The 24,729-nt window shown below is 46.8% G+C and overlaps 1 protein-coding gene across 1 annotated transcript in view; it reads right to left on the bottom strand.

Moving 5' to 3' along the window:
• LOC146772748 (rho guanine nucleotide exchange factor 11-like) overlaps positions 1–24,266 on the bottom strand; it is a 249,882-nt gene extending 225,616 nt beyond the window's left edge. The window contains 2 exon segments of the mRNA XM_085637026.1: positions 8,563–8,720; positions 24,115–24,266. Of these exon segments, the coding sequence (XP_085493152.1) occupies positions 8,563–8,720; positions 24,115–24,266 (310 nt within the window).
• Positions 24,267–24,729: the final 463 nt, after the last annotated feature.

The raw sequence follows: 24,729 nt of genomic DNA, 5'->3' as shown, positions 1-24,729 counted from the left end.
ATGCACCTTTGTCCAAGTAGGGACCCTTCCTTCTAGTCAGCACTTAATTGTCAACACAGGAGCTTGGCAGTCTACCACAAAGTGGCGCGGTGAGGCTAGTTTAGACATTATCACAACAACAGTTAATTATTATTTCAACATACAATAAAAATGACTATTACGCGCCGCCCAGGCCATTCTTATAGCTTTTAGGGCCTGAAATAGTCTGAATTGTCAGACTTGTAGGAGTGCGATGGTTAGTAGATGTGTTGGGACTGCCATTGGCAGCGCTGGCAGGGGCAATGTGTGGTGCAGGGCAATGTGTAGTGCAGCCTGCAGTGGCCTCTTGACGAGAGCCCTGGAGCTTCTTTATTTATTTATTTTACTAATTAAGCACTGGCGTCACTGTTTATCGCCTCAACAGGATGTAAATGCAAGGTGACCATTATTGATCTCTGGACCTTCAGAGCTCATTCGTCTGTATGCGCATAGGCATTCAGAGGATCACAGAGCACAAGAGGTCTGTATGCGCATAGGCATTTAGAGGATCACAGAGCACAAGAGGTCTGTATGCGCATAAACATTCAGAGGATCACAGAGCACAAGAGGTCTGTATGCGCATAGGCATTCAGAGGATCACAGAGCACAAGAGGTCTGTATGCGCATAGGCATTCAGAGGATCACAGAGCACAAGAGGTCTGTATGCGCATAGGCATTTAGAGGATCACAGAGCACAAGAGGTCTGTATGCGCATAGGCATTCAGAGGATCACAGAGCACAAGAGGTCTGTAAGCGCATAGGCATTCAGAGGATCACAGAGCACAAGAGGTCTGTATGCGCATAGGCATTTAGAGGATCACGGAGCACAAGAGGTGACTACACAGCATTATGCTGGCCCACATTTTGAAGATTCTAGATTAAATTGTCCCAGTCACACTGCATCCTTATGCCAGCTTCCAGCTCTGCTATGCCGTTACAATGTTGCAATTTCAGCCTAAAGAGGTGTGAATGTTGCCATTATGCAGCAACCTCGTGCAAAGATTCTGTAACACCTCTTACCATGACATTCTGTCTTCTTAGCAAGGCATTAGCTGTAGATATAATGAAAGAACTGTTCTCCACTGAGGGCAGTAAACGTCCATGATCGTTGTTCGTGGTTTGGGGTAAGCAAGGGAGGACAGTTTTAAATAATCTCCAGCAATTCGGACAAATGGAACCTGTTAGTATCCAGCACAGATGTCCTCAAAGGACATCAGGTCCAGAAAATGATGGCACAAAGGCTCAGGCAACAGTAACCGAATCAGTGAGCTGCCACATTCTTTCGAAACAGAAGAAACATTGTATTCCTTTGCCATGGGGTGAAGTATGAGATGCCTTTTGTGGTTTCAGTTCATGGGAGCCGAGATGGAAAAGGCCTGCTGTATGCAGGAAGCACCCATGCCAATAGACCCGACTCAGGAGGGAGACTCACGCTCTTCGAAGACAAACATCGCTTTATTTTCGGTGTCTCCCGCCTGAAACTGCCTCGGCTTCAATTTAAATCAATGTGAAAAATCCATTCCCCCAAGTTTATTTTTTCTACAAAATCTTCCAATCTCCTGTTCTAAAACGAAGGCATGTATAAGAAAGCATGTTCACTTGGTCAGCTAACAAAAACAATTCTAAAAATAAATACATGCTATAAAAAAATAAAGTGACAAAACACTGACAAAGAATAAATAAATATGAATGAAAACAGCTGAAATAATTGCTAGATTTGTAAAAATTTGCAGTTGTGAACTCTGATTCATTGAGTGATCAGCGAAGGTGTTTGCTAAAAGAGAATAAAGCTTCTTTAGGTAAATATGTGAAAAGCTGCAGTGATGTTTCTGCAGGGGCTACTTAAATATTTTGGGGAGTTGAGGCCTATGTAGACCAATCTATATATTTGCCAGCTTCACTGTTCAGCTGTGTGTGCCATTTGAAAATTAAATTACAGCTTGTAGAATGCACAGATAGTTGAATGCACGTCTGAGCAATTACCTTTCAACCAGTCACAGGGGGGGGGGGGGTGGATGGAGGTTCGTGCAGGGGTTCACGCGTGGGTGGGGGCGATTAAATAATATTTGCAAAAAATAAACTTACCTTCCCGGGTGCCGCAACGCCGCGGCTCCGGGCTGGGTCCCGTTTTCCTGCTCTCCTGCTGAACAGGAACCAGGAAGCCTCCCTCCCCTCAGCCAATCCCAACCCTGCAATGGCAGCGTTGTGATTGGTAGGGACGGCGCCCAGCCAGGCACTTATGGGGAGGCCATTTCTCCATGTAGGCTGCATGCAGCCTACATGGAGAAAAGGGAGAGTGTGCATGACTGGTTTAGTGAGCCCCAGAGGGCCAACCAAACAGTCAGGGCCCGCAACATTGGGTAAGCCATTCCTTCCCAACCCGCCCACCCACCTGCCCCCAAACAAGCATAACCTTCTGCTTTCTGGCAGTGCGAGAAGAAGAACCCTTTTATTTTTCTGCTTCTCGCACTGTGAGAAAGCAGTGGGCGATGCTCCTCCGCCCTGATGGAGGAGCCGCTACCAACAGGCACCAATGAGGGACATAGGCACAGAATGTGTAGAACTGTTTCATCTTTACATCCAAAGGTGACACTTTGTGGTGCTGCAGGTTTAATTCCAATAACATGTCAAATCTTTCGGTGAAAAGTCTCCCTGTCTTAGCGAAAGTCGTTTTTATTTGATGTATGTCGAAAAAATAATTTCAAAATATTGCTGTTAAATTGGATCGGTATAAGAGTTTATTGTCATCCAGACATAACTCTTTTTAATAATTGATCTTTGTCTTGCATGAATGAGTCTTTTGCTCCTTTCTTTACAAATCATTTAACTGAAGCACAGGGCATTGCCGTGTCCCACAGGTATTTAAGATCAAGAGTGGGAACAGATTTTCCTGGGTACTCGCTCCATGAGTTCCATTCTTACTGGTGGCAATTTCTGCCCATACCAAGTGCCCCAAGGATTTTTGTCGTGATTAACTCATTTTTGCCTAGTTTTGATAAAGATTCCTTGATAAACAAGGACTTACTTCACTAGCCCAAACTCTAGCAAATCTGTACCTGAGATGTGCTCGGCCGGAGGTAAAAAAGACGCCTACATGTTTTTGAGTGTAAAATGTTCCGATTCTTTGCGTCTCTCCCTCTCAGTAATTCAGACCTATCACACAGTGTTGGTGAGAGGTTGCTGCTGATGACAATTAGGATTGGCTGTAGGGAGGGAGCCTTCGGTTTCTTACTTAAGGACAGAAAAGCATTTATAGAACTCATGTGAGGGATTAAGTTGCATCTCATATGCATATTTTATTTCCCTTTGATTTATAGTTTCCACAGAGATCACAACTTTTGTTTTCTTATTGTTTATTTCCAGGCCATATTTTCCAGTATAACAAGCTAGGGCTGTTAATGATCTTTAATGCTGAATTGCTGTTTTACTGAACAGGACAATGTCGTATGCTTACTGGTTAGATGCAACTAGCCTGTTGGCCTTTTCATCCTGTTCATAGTGGCATTGGTGAGTATGGGCGACAAGTTCTTTTCTCTCCTTCCTATAGATTTAATTGAAGCTGAATTTGACTTTAATAACATCTTTAGGTTGTCAGGCGTGTGTGCTCTCGAATACACCTCAGTGCGCAAGAGAAACTCAAGTTCTCGCTATATTCTGGCCAGATTAGCACATATGAATGAATGAATGAAAGTTTTTATTGCGCGATTGCCTAAAATCATTTGCAATATTCCAATGATAGTGCAATCGTATATATTCCCCTTTAAAATTGTGCACATTGCCTAATATTTAAGAAAAACTGTAAAATATATATGCCCAAAAAAACACCACTGGACCATCAGCAGTTAAAAGTTCTATGCAGCTCCTAGTCTTAAAACAAACAGTAACACATACTAACAGCAGCTGTTCCTTTTGTTCAATATTCCAAATGTGTCCTAGCCAAAAGCCATAGGCATTAAAGTGCTAGTGTGCTTGTAATAGCATGCTAGGGTGTGTATTATAGCTGCCTGAGGACATCTTCGCCTCCTCGGTCACTCAAACGTTTGGATTAGTTGCTTACGGTTTGTTTGTACAGGCCACAGTCAAGCCATCATGCCCTTGTTGTTTGGACAACCGGGCACGCACCTCTGCCATGTATTTCCCAAATGTGCCTAGTTTGAGGTTCTGGAGAACAATACTGATACTGCTTCTGTGCTGGTCTGGGACCCTTTTGACGGAAGCATGGGTTTTACGACATAGTATAGCAGACCTGGGCAGCAGCAAACCAGGTGGAGCAGGGACTCCTCTCGATACTTACAAAATCTGCATTTGGTTACATGTGCCAAAGAGTTCCAACCGGTATTTAGCTCTCTTGTTCGCAAGGGCACCATCCTGGCCCATTGGATGTCTTTTAGGAAATTCCTTCCAGTGCTTGGTTCAGACATGGCTGTGTTCTATTTTCCTATTACGATTAAATTAAACCTTGTTGCCCTCCCTTAGCTAGATAGTTAAGTTTGTCTGCTTGCCATAATTGACGAGTGTGTTTGTTTGTTCATAGCATTCTTAATTGCAGCATAGCTCATCTCTTCCAAAAAACAGTTTTCCATTGCAAAGCCAAGTACCCCCAGAGCTTTTTGCATGTAGCTGTTCCGCAGATTGGCCGGTCCTTCTTATATTGGTCTAAGCACACTTTTTAAGCATCCTGTGAGTGCTTTAATGACTTGGTAATGTTTCGCCTGTGTTCCCAAACATTCATAGTTTTGCTTGACAAGGCCTGACTCCAGGCGGATCAGACTGTTGCGGCATATAGAGGTAACTTAAAGATATATTTGTACACCTGACACTGGGAGTTTTCAAGCAAACTCCCCATTAGATCAGGGAACACTTGTTGCGCATAGCCTGCTATCGCCGGTATTTTTAATTGTATCACCCTCCGGATTGGCAGCGTTGTTGGACTGCACAGCTTTCCCTGAAGTTTGCATAAAGCATTGATTGCTGATTGAGCCTTGGACTTCATTCTTTGTTGGTGTGAAGTTGCCTTCCCAGTATCACTGAGCCAAGCCCCAAGGCAGGTATACGTTCTTCTGGTGGCAATAATCTAGGCGCCCAGTCTCCAGCTGAGTAAAGCTTTTTTTGCTTTATGTCCAAAAGCCATCACCAAGGTCTTGTTTGGGTTCACAACCAATTCATTGCTTTCCTTCTAGATGTTAAGAGCATCCAGTCCCCTTTGTAGTCCAGTTTTGGTGTGATCCAATATTACCAAATTGTCTAGGCACTGTAATAAGTGAACTCTGTTTGGGCCAATATTGGGGATTGCGAGGTTTGCATTTTGACACATCTTCCCCAAATCTGCGGTATATACATTGAAGAGTGTTGGGGCAAGGACACAGCCCTGGTTTAGGCCTCATCAGTGTAGTATGTTTTTGAGATGGTTTCCACAGCTAATTTTATTCTTACCTAAGTTTTGCTTTATAGTAAAATTTCTGCTTACAGTTAATTTACAGGTATTTACATTTTCTTGTGTTACAGTTCAAATTACATCCAGCAGGCTTTCCTTTCACATTCCCAGTACCCCCATCAAGATTGTCACATAATTCACTGTACTTTTTCTTTATTGCAAGTGAGAGGGGCTTGTAAAAAAAAATCTCAATGTTAAAAAATATAAGCAGCAATTTGGCAGGAGTCAGAGCTTGACATTTGACCTCTGTCATTGTAGTACAGCAAATGTGATAAGAGAAAATATGGAATTTAAAGGAATTCTAATTGATTGCTAGACTTTCGTGAATTGTCTTGCGAGTCTCTGTCCCACAGTTTGAGAACCACTGTGCTAGACAACTGTGCAACCCACAGCTCCACAGGAAGATTAGTATCAATAAATTCCAGATGTTTTTACAGTATTTACTGGTTGAGGACAGTGAGCCCAGAGAAGTCAGCCAGAGGTGCTGATCCCAGTATTCAACAAAAATGCTGAAAAATAGCACCTGTCTTGATAGGAATGAATCTTAAAAAGTTGTGATGCCTTCTGGGAACAAACAAAAGAGTGTTTTGGCAACAAAAGAAGTGCTGTCAAAAGAGTTATCAGAATGTGGCAGCAATGTAAAAAGAAATTCCAGAAGACATTCTAACATGCTACTGACTCTGTGACCAACTATTCTCCAATGTTGACAGTCTGCCATCCCTAATGATATAAGTTAAACTCTGCTCTGAGCCTGTTCACTTTTTAGAGATGATCCTTTCAGGTGACTGAAGTGCCGCAGAGTTGACCCATGTTACGCCTGGCGCTTTCCTCCAGTCTCTGATTTTAGTGCCACAAACTGCTTTAGTTTCTTTTTCTTTTAAAAGTGATGGCTCTAGCATCCCCTCATGATGAATGCAGTTTTCTCCTATGCCAGAAGGTTCTAAGGGTTTAGTACTTGACATGGGTCACTAAGGATGTGTAACTGAATGCTCCCTGGAACTACCACTAATTCAAAGGCAGCTTAGGGAGAATCAACCTTGTAATAAAAACTAATTATAATTATTCGCAGGTAACAGGTCACACAGGGTCATCTCTAACTAACAAGGATGAAGATACGAAGGCCAACTATGAGCATGGAATTTCTCTGGTTAGATCCATGGAGTGATTTTGGTTCTTCTCAGCACATGAAAAACTAACACGCGGAAGAGGTCAGACCCTGGTTAGAGTCAACTGGCTCTCAGGTCATAAGCAATACATTAACTTCAAAGGGACACAGTGACTGACAAATCACTTTACGCACCACTTAGATCCGTTAAAGTATAAAAGCAGGGGTTTAGCTTGGGGGGGGGGGGGGTTGAGGCATTACACCCCAGTGATAAATGTATCTTCTGATAAATAGTTGGGGACAGGTGCTTTCAGTCGGGTATTGTGAGGTGTCAGTCGGATTTCAGCAGGAATTTTTCCATACGCGCAGACAAAAATGCACACACTCTCTCACTCTCTGTTTCGAACGTCCTCAAAAACATTGATTATTTTACAAAATATTGTGTTTTCCCCCTTAGTGCTCCTATCGATCCTCATTCCTCTCCCTTCCACTGCCCCTTAGTACCCTCTCATGCACCCTGGTTTTCGTATGATGTATTTAAACATTATATGCCAGCCTCGTTTTGAGAAAATCTGACGCTCACCCCTTCCCCCAATCTTACTGACCAAGCTACAGTCCCATGTAAAAGCACAGTATTTTCTTATTAGCCAATGGTAGGATGCCTACTGAGTTTTTTTGAGCCCATACCTAAAATAGTGAGTCTCAAAATGCAACATGCTATGAACTCAACAGCTTGAACTGACAGAAGGTGACACATATGATGTAAGACCCAATGTAACTCATCAAGATAGCCATTTACTTCAGCTTCCACATTTCCCTTTCTCTCTTCCAGATTTATTTTTGTATAGAGTGGAGTGAGTGTTCATGTCTTTTCCATTACGGGAAAAAATGCTCAGAACAATTTTTGGAAGCTTTGTTTCCCCGATACCGTGCACGCCCGAATCAATATTTTCAAGATGTTAGACTATTTATTTTCTAATAGAATCCTTGCTGCTACACCAAGCTTTTTATAATTCTCATTTAAAGAACAATTGCCTACTAGTACGGTTGAGGCTGGAAACCAGTCAGACTCATTGCTGAGGCGGATCTCTCCAGTACGGCATAGTATGTCCTGAGAGAAAGGGTATTTGCTTTAGGATAAATCTCACTCTACCAGTGACCAAAATAAATGGGCTCCCGTGCATCTGAGGCAATGTAATGCAAATGCTGGCTTAGGGCCATATGTCAAATATGTTTTTGAGGTGATAGACAGGCTGAATCACAAATCAGCTTGTTTGCAACAGCAAAAACATGTTTTAAAGTACAAATGCCAAATTGCAATTCAGTAACTACCAAATCGAAATTTGATTAAGTGATTTGGTAGTTGGAAGGAGTGTGTTTAGGGGTCCCTTTCAACTATCAATTTGCAGTAGTGTTAATGTTTTGCAGCTGAACAACAGGTTGCAAAACATGCATTTTTACCCACTACTAAAATGCAGTGGTAACCATTTGCAAATGGGAAGGGGACACAAAAGATCCACATCCCTTTTGAGAATGTAAACAAAAATATATTTTAGGAGTAGGCAGTGGTCCCACAAAACTTAAAAGTTTCATTTTCTATTTTCCTTGAAAGTAAACGGGCTGCACTTAGAGAAAACAAGATTGCTTTATTAAAAAGCAATCACAGACATGGTGGTGTGCTGACCCCAGCAGGCCACCATCCATGTGATGGCTATCATTCCTAATGGGTCGCATACTGCGAATTACCTATTAATATTAATGAGGAAGGTCAATTTGTGACCCACTAGGGATTAGGGATTACATTTTCCGAATTGCGTTTCAGACTTTCAGTAAGAATCCCAATTTGGGAAAAGCAATTTTTGTACATTGCTCCCTCATCTTTAATAGTATAGTTATTTTGCATCTGTAGCTGCTCATTGGAAAACAAATACAATTCGAACAATGCTTTGTAACATGCACCAAAAAAGCCTGAATCAGAAATCAGACAATGAATTGGACTGCTCACCATGTATGGCGTTCTGCCTAGCCATTTCCTTCTGTGGTAGATCGGGTGCAACATGGCGTCCAATGGTGTCCTGCCAGTTCTGTAACTCTGGCACTGGCTTCAGATCAGGACGAAGGGAATCAGCACCAGCAAACCATAAATTAGGAGTTTCGATGCTTCTGAAAGAGTTATAAATACATGGGAAATTATTTTTAAAATCAAGGTTACACTATTTAAAAACACATTATACTAACTGCATGTCCACAATTGAAGACTGATGCCATGATGAAAAACCAGATTAGTTTGTACTTTCTAGTCTATCATCCAATTGTCCATACTATTATGTGCACTACAACTTTGGCCCAAAACCTGCTCAACCTTGAACAGCCCAACATAGTATGGTGCCGATTCCGATCCTGGAGAAACCGGGTACGAACCGTCGGACGGAGCATTTTTTCCGTCTGACTCGTACCCGGGAAAAAAACATTACAAACATGGAAGTACGAATCGCACGGACACTCCATATCCGTACGATTCGTACAAAACACCGACCGACGAAAATATACATACAAATGTGATCCGGGGAACGCGCCGACATGACGTCGGGACGCATTCAGGCTGCGTTTCACAAACCAGGATGTACGATTCGCACCGACGTCACCCCGCACGGATAAAATTCTCCGACTGCCAAAAACTGCCGGGAAATCAGGACGACGCGCGCAAGGAGCACCTGTACGCGACGGACAGCCATGGACCCGAACCTACGTGTCATGCCAGCCCTCATAGCAGTCCACCTGCTCTACAGGAACCGACGCAGACGCCGCAGAAGGTCAGAACAACACCCAGGGGCAAAGGGGGGGGGGGGGGCAGGGGCAGGACACAAATCCCCCACCCAAGTCACAAATCATACATGCCCTGGACATACCTGACCTTCAGGGCCTGGTCACTGCGAGGGGGTGGGGGCGTGTCCAGCAACGGAAGTGGATGTACACGCGAACCGGCAACACAACAAGTCCGGTACGTACCGTACCCACGCCTTAAGAGCGTGGGTACGAGTCGTACCATGCCCACCCCTACGTCACCCCAACAATGGCGGTACGGCCCGTACCCATGTTCCAAAGGCCCGGGTACGGGCCGCACCCCCACCAGTGTATGTACAGCGCGTACCAACACCCCAACAGTGCATGTACAGACCGTACCCCCACCCGTGTATGCATGGAGCGTACCCAGACCCGCGTATGTTCGGAGCGTACCCCCACCCGTGTATGTACGGACCCTACCTACACCCGCGTACGTATGGTGCGTACCCCCACCCCAACAGTGTATGTATGGAGCGTACCCCCACCCCAACAGTGTATGTACGGACCGTACCCCCACCCGTGTATGCATGGAGCGTACCCAGACCCGCGTATGTTCGGAGCGTACCCCCACCCGTGTTTGCATGGAGCGTACCCAGACCCGCGTATGTTCGGAGCGTACCCCCACCCGTGAATGTACGGACCCTACCCACACCCGCGTACGTATGGAGCGTACCCCTACCCCAACAGTGTATGTATGGAGCGTACCCCCACCCCAACAGTGTATGTACGGACCGTACCCCCACCCGTGTATGCATGGAGCGTACCCAGACCCGCGTATGTTCGGAGCGTACCCCCACCCGTGTATGCATAGAGCGTACCCAGACCCGCGTATGTTCGGAGCGTACCCCCACCCGTGTATGTACGGACCCTACCCACACCCGCGTAAGTATGGAGCGTACCCCCACCCCAACAGTGTATGTATGGAGCGTACCCCCACCCCACTAGTGTATGTACGGACCGTACCCCCACCCCACCAGTGTATGTACGGACCGTACCCCCACCCCACCAGTGTATGTACGGACCGTACCCCCACCCCACCAGTGTATGTACGGACCGTCCCCCACCCGTGTATGCATAGAGCGTACCCAGACCCGCGTATGTTTGGAGCGTACCCCCACCCGTGTATGTACGAACCCTACCCACACCCGCGTACGTATGGAGCGTACCCCACCCCCACAGTGTATGTACACAGTGTATGTATGGAGCGTACCCCCACCCCACCCGCGTACGTATGGAGCGTACCGCCACCCCAACAGTGTATGTATGGACCGTACCCCCACCCCACCAGTGTATGTACGGACCGTACCCCCACCCGTGTATGTATGGAGCGTACATGGCCAGACACAGGAGGGGTGTGTGCAGAGTCCTCCCAGCAGTGCCCAGACACAGGAGGGGTGTGTGCCTATCATTCCCAGCAGTGCCCAGACACAGGAGGGGTGTGTGCCTATCATTCCCAGCAGTGCCCAGACACAGGAGGGGTGTGTGCAGAGTCCTCCCAGCAGTGCCCAGACACAGGAGGGGTGGGTGCAGAGTCCTCCCAGCAGTGCCCAGACACAGGAGGGGTGTGTGCAGAGTCCTCCCAGCAGTGCCCAGACACAGGAGGGGTGTGTGCAGAGTCCTCCCAGCAGTGCCCAGACACAGGAGGGGTGGGTGCAGAGTCCTCCCAGCAGTGCCCAGACACAGGAGGGGTGTGTACAGAGTCCTGCCAGCAGTGCCCAGACATAGGAGGGGTGTGGGCCTATCATTCCCAGCAGTGCCCAGACGCAGGAGGGGTGTGTGCAGAGTCCTTCCAGCAGTGCCCAGACACAGGAGGGGTGGGTGCAGAGTCCTCCCAGCAGTGCCCAGACACAGTAGGGGTGTGTGCACAGTCCTCCCAGCAGTGCCCAGACACAGGAGGGGTGTGTGCCTATCATTCCCATCAGTGCCCAGACGCAGGAGGGGTGTGTGCAGAGTCCTCCCAGCAGTGCCCAGACACAGGAGGGGTGGGTGCAGAGTCCTCCCAGCAGTGCCCAGACATATGAGGGGTGGGTGCAGAGTCCTCCCAGCAGTGCCCAGACACAGGAGGGGTGTGTGCAGAGTCCTCCCAGCAGTGCCCAGACACAGGAGGGGTGTGTGCCTATCATTCCCAGCAGTGCCCAGACGCAGGAGGGGTGTGTGCAGAGTCCTCCCAGCAGTGCCCATGGAAAGAAAAAGGGTGGAGTACCCACAGATCCAATTGCCACAATTGTCAGTCAGGTGCACAAAGACCCTGTAGTACATGTAACACATGTGTGCGAGGCTGGGAGTACACATATGCATACTGCCTAAAAGGGAACATGTCCACATGAAGTCATGTCAACAGACTACATACACAAGTACAGTGATCATCCAGGATGCCACGAATGATGCAGGTGGCGACATCGCACTGCATGCATGGCCAAAGTTGAAGGGGTCCGTCACACACCCAGCTAATGTAGACACAGCTCAGCGCAACATATTGGAAACACCCTGCAGGGAAGATGTCAGGGTACACAGAGGAAGGAACACACCTTGGGACAATGACACCATGCAGTAACTGCTTACATGAACAAAGAAACTTAGCTAACACCTTGTGATGGCACACAGATACCAGGGTCCCCCCTATGACCAGCACACTACTACATTTCCCACACACCCAACACATGATCACCACCCAAAATCATGGAGCAGCCCCACTAACAGCAATACCACAAAAGCAGTAGTGTTGTAAGAAAAAAAAAATGGCTTTATTCAGCATTAGTAAAAAATGTTTGCGTGGATAAAGTTCAATATTTACAAAGCCCATAGGGCAGTCCATTAGTCACAGCTGGATGGGGACACAGTGGGACGCATGTCCCCTAGCTTGCCTGCACAGTTCAGACCACCCTGTCTTCCACAGGGGGGGGGGGCAGGGGGGCATCATGTGGGGGGGAAGGACCAGGCACCGCAGGGACAGGAGGGGCAAGGGCAGGCGTTGTGGGTGCAGGGACGGAGGACTCCACCACAGGGGTTGGGGCAGCGCCAAAGGAGGTGGTGAGTATGGCGCTGCACACGTCAGCAAGGTCCCCCAGTGTATCCCCTGCACCCGAAGGAACCACAGGCCCCAAGGAGGGGGGGGCAGAGGAATGGGTCGCAGCGCCACTGGGGGAGGGTGTGGACAGGGGGGGGCACTCAACTACCCTGACCGGGGATTCCTTTGCCCGCTTGCTGGGTGGTGTCACTGTTGGGCTCAGGGACAGAGCGGCCATGAAGGAATCTTTGCTGGATTCGTGGCCAGGAGAGCTGGGGGGAGTGGATTTGGAGGAAGTGGATTTGGCAGAATGCGGACTCCCAATCTGGCTGCGTGACTTACGTTTGCCCCCGACCCAGTGGGTGTGCCTACCTCACCCTGTGTGTGCGTGCCAGGAGGTGTGCGCTTGCTCTGCCCTGCTGGTGTGGTGCCTGTGTCTGGTGTTGTGTGTGCATGCTGACGTCTGGGTGTACGTGGGACAGGCATGGGAGTGGGAAGTGTGGATGGGGCAGGGGTAGGGGGTGGGACGTAGCGCTGCAGGAGACCCACTGCTGCAGTCAGTGTCGAGTCTATGGACCTCAGCAAGTTGCGTTGGTCAGACTGCGCGGCTGAAATGTCCTCCAAGTATGCCTCCATCTGATTGAGCACTTGGCTGTGGCCATGGAGGACATTAAGCGTCGCAGTCTGACCAACCCGCAACTGCCGCAGGATGTCCACAGACTCGGCATTGGTGGCAGCAGTGGAGACAGGGGCAGGGGGTGCGGTGCCTGGCAAGAAGGAGACACGTGCTGACCGAGCACGGCGGGAAGGGACACGAGCAAGTGGGAGGCCGGTGATCGGAATGGAGGGGGCGGGTAGTGATGGAGCGCTGGTGTCAGCTGTGGGACCAGCCACCGCCCCCTCGGAGTGCTCAGCCTCAGACCCGTCTGCGTCATAGTCGGTGGTGGATTGACTGGACAGGTCCTCCGCTGCACTCCCGTCGGCCTCCGTGCCACTCGATGTGCCAGACAACTCTGCACTGCTGGCACTGGTGCCCGCTCCCTCCTCACGGTCCGTGCCAGTGTCTCCCTCGGTGTCCCCCGACGATGCTGTGGGCAAAATGAAGAGACAGGAAATAATCAGACACCTGTATACAAATGTCACATGACTCAAATCCACATAGGTCACAGTGCATAGCCTGAAAAGCAACATGAGTAACATCTACAATACAAGGCACATATGTAGGCCCTGCAACACACAGTTGGTTGGCCCACCATGCCACTGACCAACTATGGAGAGCATGACACAATAGCAAATCACATGATATGGATTTGGACAGAGGAGCCAGGCACTGGGGACAATCCAGCACAGCATCTGCAGCACACAGCGTTGGCGTAAAAAGGGATGAGCAGGAACCATGTCTATTAACTGTAGGCACATGCTGCAAAGGCAATACTTAAAAACATGCCCAACATTAATGGGTCACTGCACCTTGAGTGTATGTCCAGACAAACATCACACACTGGCCAGACCTAGCAAGGAGGCTTCAGGTTTTGACATGTAGGCCTTGCCCGCACCAACCCCCCCCTACATTAGACAATTTATTGAGACACAGGAAGCACTTACATCTCTTAAGCTGGAATAAAAACACATGGCCTGCAAGAAATCCTGATTGGACACCAAATACCCCTGGTGCGCCGGTACAAATACATCATCTACAAATGGCCATCATCAGATCATTTTAGCAAGACACACAGGCACTGGCCCCCGTGAGTATGAACAAGGGACATTTGGTCAGCCTGTACAGTGGACACATGTAGCAGAGTTTACGTAGACACAAATGGTGCCAGGGTACAATGGCACAGAGCACAACCTATGCTGTAGACACAGAGATTGTCGACATTTTTGGATTACACACATGATACCTAGGAAAAGATGCCCCAGGGGACAGTAGTGGCCACACTACTCCTTGGTCCTGAATGGTAATGACTGCAACACAAGCCACCATCCCTGCACTCTGCATATCTCACACTCATGCACATCATGTCACAGGCCACAACATAGGACATGCATGCTGTAAAGCAATACACTTTAGAGACACACTCCTATGTCTGGACTCAGCATCAGTGACAACTGACATGGACCCCACAAGTACTGAACTGGACAGGGCACAGGCAAGGTCCCAAAACCTGTTACACACCACCCCCACACATGCAGCTGCAAGCATTGGGCACATCGATAAACTGGCAGCCTAGATAACCTTGTGCAAGTGTGACTACACACAGACCAGGGGACACATGCCAAGGAGGGGAAGGGAGGAAGGACAGCACCGCTACACTTTGGGGGCCAGGAACTGCACTGCACATGTAAACCCTGGCAGTGTATCCATGCAACTGTGCACTTACAAATGCTGGTGACACACAACAAACACACATGTACCTACCCCCTTCCTGCTGCTGCTTTTCCCGTAAGCGCCTGTCCATGTCAGGGAAGACGACCGCCAGCACACGCTTGTGGATGTGGGTCAGACGGTGGCGCCCATGGTTCTTTTGGCTCACAGGTGATTCCCCCAGCAGGACCCGTGCGATCCTCCGCGTCCAGCACCGGATATCATGCCAGCGTTTCCTCACCTGGGCTAGGCGCCGCTTCCGACCATCCGTCTGTCTCACGGCACTGACGGCGTCCTTCCAGATCTGCTCCTTGGCACAGGCGCCTGCCTGTGAGGATGAAAAAGTGAGACATCATCAAAACACCTGCGACATGTCACAGAGACATACATTAAAACAATTTGGCTGGTTTTAACAGGGCATAGAATGCATCACACTCATTACACCTGTGTCATAGGGACACTTTCCTCTGTGGAAGACAAAAAGCACTAGGTGGCATTGTAGAGTACACAGGTGGCATGAGGGGTACGACACAATCAATCATCCAGGCTCACACTGTGCATCACAAGCGACACCAGGATTATGTGCAGCACCTCAAAGCAGTCACATGCCACAGGCCCCTGAGGCGCCCTCAGCAGAGTACACAGACACACACAGCCACAGGACAATCACCTGCCATTGCCAACTGCAGCTACACACCTCACTCTGCACATGTGCCACTACACTGTGGGGTGTCACAGGTGTGGGGCTGGCCCATCACCGCAGACACACAGCACCGCTCCCTGCTCACATCAGATGGGCAGGGTATATTCATCCCTCATGCAGCTGGGGTGCTACACTCCACTTATGCACTCACCCACATGACAGGGGACTTACACACACACACCAATGTCCAGGGGACAAACACATCATTTGGACACTCTCAGCACATGTACACTAAACAAACACACATCTGTGGGTACTGCCACCTGTCACACTGGGGGACCACAGATTCACATAAGGACTGTAGTAACAACATTCCCAGGAGGATTAGACAGGCAGAATGTGTATTGCCACATGCAGTGATTGTCACAGTACACACAATGCAAGTGAGGAGAGCAGACATGCACCACAGCATGCTCTGGCTGGGAGACATTAGGCATTCCCCCACCCGGGACCCACCCTACAGTACATTGCATGTGTGTTACACCTGGACACAATGGCCCAAGTAACTGTCACAATAAAGGGGCACAGTTTTTGCTAGTGGACTCAGCACTCACCTGAACCACTGGTCGACCATACAGCATGGGGTACTGTGGGAGGATGACATCCAGCAGGGCTTGGTTCTCCTCCTGGGTGAAAGGCTGGGCCCTCTCCACAGACCTGGACATGGTGCCAGAGGATTCACGAGCAGCAGCAGTGTAGTTGAATCAAAGGATGTGCAGGCAAGTGCTCTCTCATGGGACCTGGCTGCCTTATATCTACCTTGCTGCCCTGTTTCATTCACAGGAGTACAGAGTGATTGGTCACTCACATTTGCATCCTATGTTTCCTCCAATCCCTTTAAACCTACCACAGTCAGTGGCTTTGCTCTTTTTTTTTTATTGAGCATGATGTCAACTCAACATCCACTTTGCAACAATGTAGATTCTTTCAAACCGACTTTAGCTGGGCACCTGATGAAAAAAATTCAAACTTTAAACTCGGTCTCCATGACAACCAGCATGCATGTAGGGCTTTATACTTGTCCCTCATGTGTCCCCTATGTAATTAGGACATTCACACACAGGTACGGTGAGTTCCAGGGCCCTAGGGCTCCCCAAATGCATAGAAACGGCCCGTACACGCGCGTGTACGGGGCATATCACTATGGGTACGCATACGCGAGCAAAGCCATAGTGAAACGGCCCATACACGCGCGTGTACGGGCCGTTTCACTTTGGCTTTGCTCGCGTATGCGTACCCATAGTGATACGCCCCGTACACGCGCGTGTACGGGCCGTTTCACTATGGCTTTGCTCGCGTATGCGTACCCATAGTGATGCGCCCCGTACACGCGCGTGTACGGGACGTTTCTCTATGGGTAGGCCTGCGGCAGCACTCCCATAGTGATGGGGAACGTACACACGCCCTCAGAGCGCATGTACGGTGCATTCCACACCTGACAGTGGTGACAGGCAGCACACAGAAAGGAATAGAGCTGACATACTTGTCCAAGGCTGGACATCAAGGCATTGTCAGTGCACTACTACATGTGTGGGGCACAGGTGTGTCAGGCTGTAATGTGGCACATTACTCCTGAGTTGTGAAGGCAATAGATATATGATGAGATGTGTACAGATGTCATGTGTGATGGTGGACTATGTGCCAGACATCCCCTTCACTCCTTTGACATGTGTGCATGTAGTACAGAACACTTGTGAAAAGTGTCACTGCCATGGCACAGTCAACAACACACGCAACTGTCCCCTGATGCCAGCTACAGGGGTTTTCACACCTGACATGTGACTACCCGCGTTGCACGATGTGACTATGTCATGTATGTGTCGTGTGTTCCCATTAGCTTGCTGTAGGTGTTTGGTCAAATGCATCTGCAGTTGCTGCAACCAACATGTGTCTGTGTGTAGATGGCCATGGCACAGTGTTACGCATACCATGCCACATGTGGAATCCGACGTAAGGTGTGTGTGTATGCATCGACACGGAGTTTCAAAACAAGGACATATCTGCATACTCTCAATGTATGTGGGCTCATTATTGAAATGTAATCCTTCATGGCAAGGTGTGTGGTCTGTCCTTTTTCCATTACATGTGACCTGTGCCTCTAGTGTTCCGCAACCTGTGTTGTATTCCACTAGCTAGTGCATATGCTATGACGCTCTCTAGCCCATGTGCACTGTAACACCACCCCGTGAATATGTCATGCCACACTTGTCTTCACACGGGTTATATTGCCCCATCTAACGTGCCTTCCTCGATGCCTATGTTATAACGCACAGTGCTATGCCATACATATTACAATCTGGGATCCATATCTTTGTCACAGTGCATATGCAACGTTACACTCCCCAGCACATATTTTATATTACAACTTTGGAGACTAGTTAGGTTACACAACACTGCCCTGTGCATATTACACTCCAAGGCGCATATCGCATAGCACGCGCTAATGCCTGTGCTATCTCGCGCTCTCCAATGAATCTGTCATTGCGCACAATGTATTGCATATTATATTTCACGCCCGGTTCATCTTATATCACACTTTTTGGTGCATAGTTTATACCATACACTATATCTAGTTTTCATTTTCAATCGTGCTCTCAGGACTATGTTCTATATAACACTGTGTTCACCTACCCTTTTCACGGGCATTACATTTTGCGATAGGGGTTGGAGGGTCAGGGGGTGTTTCTGCCAAGTGAGCCCGGAGTCACAGTCACAAACGTCCTCTTCTTCCTGAATAAAAGTGAGATTATGCTGCATACTTGTTCATATTTTAAGTAGTTCGCACAGACACACGTTTTAAAAAAAAATAAAGTTCCTAATACCCGCCTTCTCTGAACAGTTAGCTTGCTGCCCCAGCCCCCTCCTCCCTATCCTCTGTTGTGTGAATCCATGGACTAGCCTCCTCCCTCCTGCCATGCATGGTCTGATGTGCTGCCACTGCCCTCAATTTAGTATGATGTACCAGTCCACTCCTCCTGCCCTCCATTGCCCAATTCTATGCCCCATCATTGACCTCCTGCTTAAACTCTGTGCTTAGCTTGCTGCCCCTATTCTCCTTCCCCCTGCCCTCCGATGTCTTTGTGCATGTCCCTGCTCCATCCTTTTTGCCCACCATGTTCCATGGACCTGCCACTCCTATCTACTCTGAGTGTTCTGTTGAGCTGCCACTCCCCTCCCACCTGCCTAGCATTGTCAGATGACTGTAACCTGTCCCTGCCACCCTGCCTGTCCACATGCCATGCCCCTATCCTCTTCCTCCTGTCCTACATGGTCCATTGTACTGCCACACCCTTCTGCCCTCCCTGGTCTGTTGTGCTGCAACTGCTCCTCCTGCCTACCCTGTGCGGTCTGTTGTGAGGCCCCTTCCCCTGAACTTTCTTGTCTGTGCACAGGTCCTGACCCTCCCTTCTATCCTCCATCGTCCTTTGTGCATGCCCCTGCGCCCTCCTTCTTGCCCATCATAGCCATTGTGCTGCCACTAACCCTCCCACTTGCCATGCATGGTCTTCTGTGCTGCCATGGCCCTCCCACCTTCCCTGTGTGGTCAGTTAGCTGCCCCTGACCCCCTCCCACCTTCCCTCTATGGTCTGTGTGTATGCCATCACAGTCTCACTGTTGCTCTTCATGGTGTGTCTTGCTTCTAGTGCCCATCCTGCCTGACCTCCATGGCTATCTTGCTGCTCCTGCCCTGCCCCCTTGCCCCCAGCCCTCTGTTTACATGTGCAGACCCCTACTCCCTCCCTCCTGGCTTGTCTGTTCCATTGTAATGCTCCTGATCCGTCCCTCCTGCCCTTTATGGTCTGTTATGCTGCAGCTTTCTCTCCTGTCTGTCCATTATGGTCAGCTAGCTACCATTGCCTCTTGCCCCTCTGTTCTCTGTTGTCCATGTGCATGGTCCTGTCCCCTCCCTCTTGCTTTCTATGGATTGTTGTGCTGCACTCCCGTCCCGCATGCCCTGTGTGGTGTATTGTGCTGCTGCAAACCCTGATGCCTGCCCTGCAGGGTCAGTTTGGTGCACCTCTCCATGTCCCTCCTGTCCTCTGTTATCCAAGTCCATGTCCCTACCCCATTTCCTTCCATGATCCAATGTACCATACTTGCGAACATTTTGAACTTGGTAAGAGGGAGATTTTGAAAAAAAACTGGGGTATTGATTTTCCCCTTTGAGTTACATTGAAAAAGAGGAGATTGTAGACAGGAGACAGATCAAATAAAGCCCATTTGAGCTTAAAAACATTGGACGTTTCCTGGCTTAATCGGGTCTGTTGGCATGTATGGTTGTACTACCATTGCCTCTTCCTTCTGCCCACAATTGTCTATTACATTGCCACAGCCTCTCTTGCAAGTCCTGTATTGTTGGTGTGTTGCCCCTGCCCCCCTTTCCACTGCCCTCCATAGTCTGTTGTGCTGCCACGGCCCTTCCTGCCTGCTCAGTGTGGTTAAATTGATGCCTTTGCACCCTCCTACCTGCCTTCAATTTTCAGAGTCCGTGCCCCTGGCCTCTGCCTCTCAACAGTATCCTAATGAACAACTAGATTGCTAACATTCTATATTTATTACAAAAGGGTGGAACGCCTGACGTCATCTTGATGTAATCAAAACTGTAATACCTAGAGCATTTCCTTTAGAAATTACATATATGAGAGGGTCTTATTGGCATCAAAATTATGGTTAGTGCTCTAAAAGACTAAAATAAGGACATATTTTCTGAGTTTTCAAATAGCGACAAAGCACTTTTAAATTATTTGTTATCTTTATGTTTTTTTATCCAGTTGACCACTTGATTAAATGTTGCACTTAGGGGAGAGGATGTGGTGTTACTTCCAGAACTGCAGACTTTGCAACTGGGGAACCAGGTTGGAGTTTCTGCTTCAGCTCGACATTCTGTGATTCTGGTCAAATCACTTAGTCTCCCCATGTCTACAACCAAAATGAATTTGTTCTTGTGTGATGTAACCAATGCTCATGTAAAGCACTCCAATACCTGACAAGTCTGCACTATATAACACTGCAAAAACACAAAATAATAAGTGTTTTGCACACTTCTGTCATTGGGCTATATTTGGGCTACATCTGGGTGATTTTGGGCTACATTTGGGCTCTTTTGTCTCCGGTGGCCATCTTGGGAGATTTATTTGTTATGAAGTTTCCTAATTTCCTCATGTACTGCAGTCTAATCAGTAGGAAATGCTTTCAGTTTTTTACTTTGATTCCATCATGAAGGTATTCAGATATGTCACACATTTGCCATACATTCTGAATGTTAGCACTCTAGTTGCTCATTAGATCACTGTAGTAAAACTACTGTTCACCATGGAAGTCTGCTCCTGGTATTAAAAGTGCATGTTTCAGTCTGCATGTCAGAATTTTTTAATGAAATAGAAGAGGATTTGAGAAGTCACTCAAAATGTGCCCTCATTTTCTTTCTTCAGCATTAATCATAATTTCTATGGCAAAATGAACCCCCTCATTGTGTTCCTTTTTAAATTAAATGTTTTAAGTGTTACCAGTTTATTCCAATCAAGATGGCTTCAGGTGTGCCATACTTTTGTCATAATGAAGACAGTAAGCGCTCTACTTGTTTTTAAGAACACTCTGGGACATTCTGTCATTGGGCTATACTTGGGCTACATCTGGGTGATATTTGGGCTACATTTGGGCTCTTTTGTCTCTGGTGGCCATCTTGGGAGACTTATTTGTTATGAAGTTTCCTAATTTCCTCATTTACTGCAGTCTCCTCAGTAGGAAATACTTTCTGTTTTTTACTTTGATTCTATCAAGAAGGCATTCAGATGTGTCACACATTTGCCATAAATTCAGAATGTTAGCACTCTTTTTGCTCATTAGATCACTGTAGTGAAGCTACTGCTCACCAGGGAAAACTGCTGCTGGTATTGAAAGTGCATGTTTCAGTCTGCATGTCAGAATTTTTTAATGAAATAGAAGAGGATTTGAGAAGTGCCTTTTTAAAGTTTCGTTTTTAACCTGTTTTTAATGTCCGTCGGCTCAGATTCAATGTAAATATACTGTACACTGTATATTGTATTTGTATTTTGTACTTTTTATGTTGATTTTTAATCAGCGAAATAAAGATTTACTGAACACTCAAAATGAGCCCTATTTTTCTTTCTGCAGCACTAATCATACTTTTTATGGAAAAATGAACCCCCTCATTTTGTTCCTTTTTAAATTAAATGTTTTAAGAGTTACCACTTTAATCCAAGCAAGATGGCTTCAGGTGTGCCATACGTTTATCATAAGTAGGACTGTTAGCGCTCTAGTCGTTCTTTGGAACACTCTGGGAAGCTGCAGTAGAACACAACAAAGGAATCAACTGACAGTCTCTGCCCTTGTTGGATGTACATGTTTTACTGAGAATGTCAGACTTCATTCTCACATGACTGAGAAAGATAATGTGAATTTACAGAAAATAAGCTCTCAGTTTAGCTTATAGATCACCTTCCAAACCTCTGTGGGAAAAGCATGAGAAAATATTTTTCTCTCAATCATGATTTCCCAGCAGAAGGCTTTTTCACATGGTGAAATCACCTTAGAACAAACCACAATTCATAAAATGAGTATGGTACCATCAACAAATGATTTATAATGTAACTAAAGTCTTAAAGCCTTCTATTAACTGCAATGCTTTTTAATGAGGTGCTATCATGTATATTGGTCCCAAGATGGCTGCCAACACTTCTTGGATGAAGTGCTGACAGCCAATCAGATCTCAGGATGAGATGTGTGGTTAGGCTCCGCCCACATATATATATGATTTTACTTTTGATTTTCTCAGGAACTACTGAACAGATTGACTCCATATATGCAAAAGGCACATCCCTGAGCTGAGGACTACCTCTCTGCCAAATTTCAAGTAATTCTGTTCAGCCGTTCGGGCTGTACCTTGGACTAAAGGTCCCTATGGAAAATTGCATGGGGAAAACGCGTTTTGGGACCCCCTTTTTTCTCAGCCCCCGCTTGACGAATCCTCCCGAGACTTTCAGGGTAGGAGCGGAGCGGAGCGCCCCACCTATTTTGACAATTTCGCGAGGATTCGTCGACCGACGCCAAAGTTATTCCAAATAGAATGTTGCGGATTTCCTATGGAAACACGGTCCTAACTATAACTATCTACTGGCGACCGCCAGTAGGTAATATATATATATATATATATATATATATATATATATATATATATCTTATTACCTTTACAAAAATGATTATACTATAAATACAAATTATTAGTTTAATAATATTTTCTAATTAGCTATATGTAAATAAATATATATATTATTATATATATGTGTGTTTTACTTTTTGAAAATATTTTTTTAAATTTTTTTTTAACTATTACATATATATTTTTTTACATTAGTGTCATTAATAATATATTTAATGTTTACTATTTACAAATATATATATTTAAAGAAACAATACTTTATACAATGATATAAGAGACAGTGATTTTTTTTCTCGAAATGTTTGTAATTTACTTGATAAGTATAGCATAACTATATTTTTGACATTGATATTTATGTCACAATATTTTTGTATGGGGATATTTGGGGGGTTGATATTTTGTCAGTGAACCGGGCCAAAAAAATCCAACATTAAAAATATAGGCAATGCATACTAACATTCTGAGGAATGTGCACGTGTACACAACTGTTATTTCTGCTCCGATAACCAGCTCACCTTCAACATTGCAAATTGAATACTAAGGGGCTCATGACGATGTTGGAGTTGCCACCGACAGACAACATCTTGGACTCAGGTCTGACCGACCTGAGGTCGGCAGATCCGACCGCCTGATTATGATGGGACCGACCACCGTTCGGTCAAATTCCCACTGTTCTTTATGGGAGCTTGCGTTACGGTCATAAAATGACCATAATACAGGCTCCTATAGAGAAATGAGTGCATTTGTAAAACCCTGCACAATGGTACCAGCCGTACAGTGCAGGGTTTCACAGGGGGAGGGTACCCTAGGTACCCCCTTCACCACTGACCTTAGACCACGGGGGCAAAGGGGCCCTGCTAGGTACCCCCAAAGTCGCTTTCCGACAGCCTTTCCATGTCGGAAAGGCCAGCACGGAAAGGTTGTCAGAAACCAACATCGTAATACGGCACAAACGCCATCCATAGGTGATTACGGTGCGGTTCCGATCGACAGGAACACTCTGAGCGCTGGCCAGAACTGAGTCAGAATGACCGTCTGCTTTACATTCCGACCGCAAACTCATAATCAGGCTTCGGGCCACAAACCGACCGAGTCTGCTGGAAAGTCACTGACCACGGTTGGGAAGCTTCTGACTAGAGTTCAGAGGTTTTCCAACCGACATCATTATTGGCCCCTAAATAATCGGAAACATGCAACAAGCAGTGATAATAATGAACTCATAAAATTAAAAACATGAAAACCTGAATCAGAGTGAATACATTTTGGAAATGTATAGTTCATTGGGAAGTATTTTGTTTGTAATGGGTAGGTAACATGGAAGCAAGCATGGATTCCCACAGAAGGGGTATGGTGCCAAATGCTTTGAGACAATATCCTATTAGGCTGTGAATTCCTGCAACTGTAGTCACTTTATAGATTATAGAATAGATTGCTACAGCAGAAGCATTCGCCTACCTTTCAGAGTCCAGAAGCTCTTCATGACGGCTTACTGTAGACAGCCACTGCAACACTCGCACTTGGCGGTCACACTGCTGGTTGTTCGCAAAGTGCAGAGATAGATTCCTCCGAGTCAAAGGATTAACTAGGTGCCAGACAAGAGGAAACATTTTTATGTGTGCCCATAGTGACCATACATATTCTCAAGACAACCCTTCATGTTAATACTACTTGTGTATCTCACAACTAAAGCACTGACAAATGATCTAGCTACAACAGCTGGTCATCATCTATATTTATATCAATGCCTGATGGAGAAATATGTGAAATGCTTTGGGCTGCAAGTTTTCAGCCATTATAAACTACGTTTGTGTTTTATGCATTTATGCAACTATGGTCTCAATCTTCAAAATAAAAGGTGCTCTTTGAGGCAGTCTAAGGAGACTTAGTGGCATATTTATAGGCCCCTATTGCAACCACGTCTCTTTTAGTGACGTTTGATGGTGATGGGAGGTTTGTTTTATTTACAAGGCAGCGTAAAGCAACTTAACGTGGGTTAGCGCTGCCTTGCAAATAAGGCACTCTTTCACGCTGCACTTAGCGTGAAAGGGGTGGGCAATGGGTGTTGTGGTG

The sequence above is a fragment of the Triturus cristatus genome, chromosome 12 (assembly GCF_964204655.1).
Source record: "Triturus cristatus chromosome 12, aTriCri1.1, whole genome shotgun sequence".
In the NCBI taxonomy this organism is placed as follows: domain Eukaryota; kingdom Metazoa; phylum Chordata; class Amphibia; order Caudata; family Salamandridae; genus Triturus; species Triturus cristatus.
This window is presented reverse-complemented; position numbering and strand designations above follow the sequence as displayed.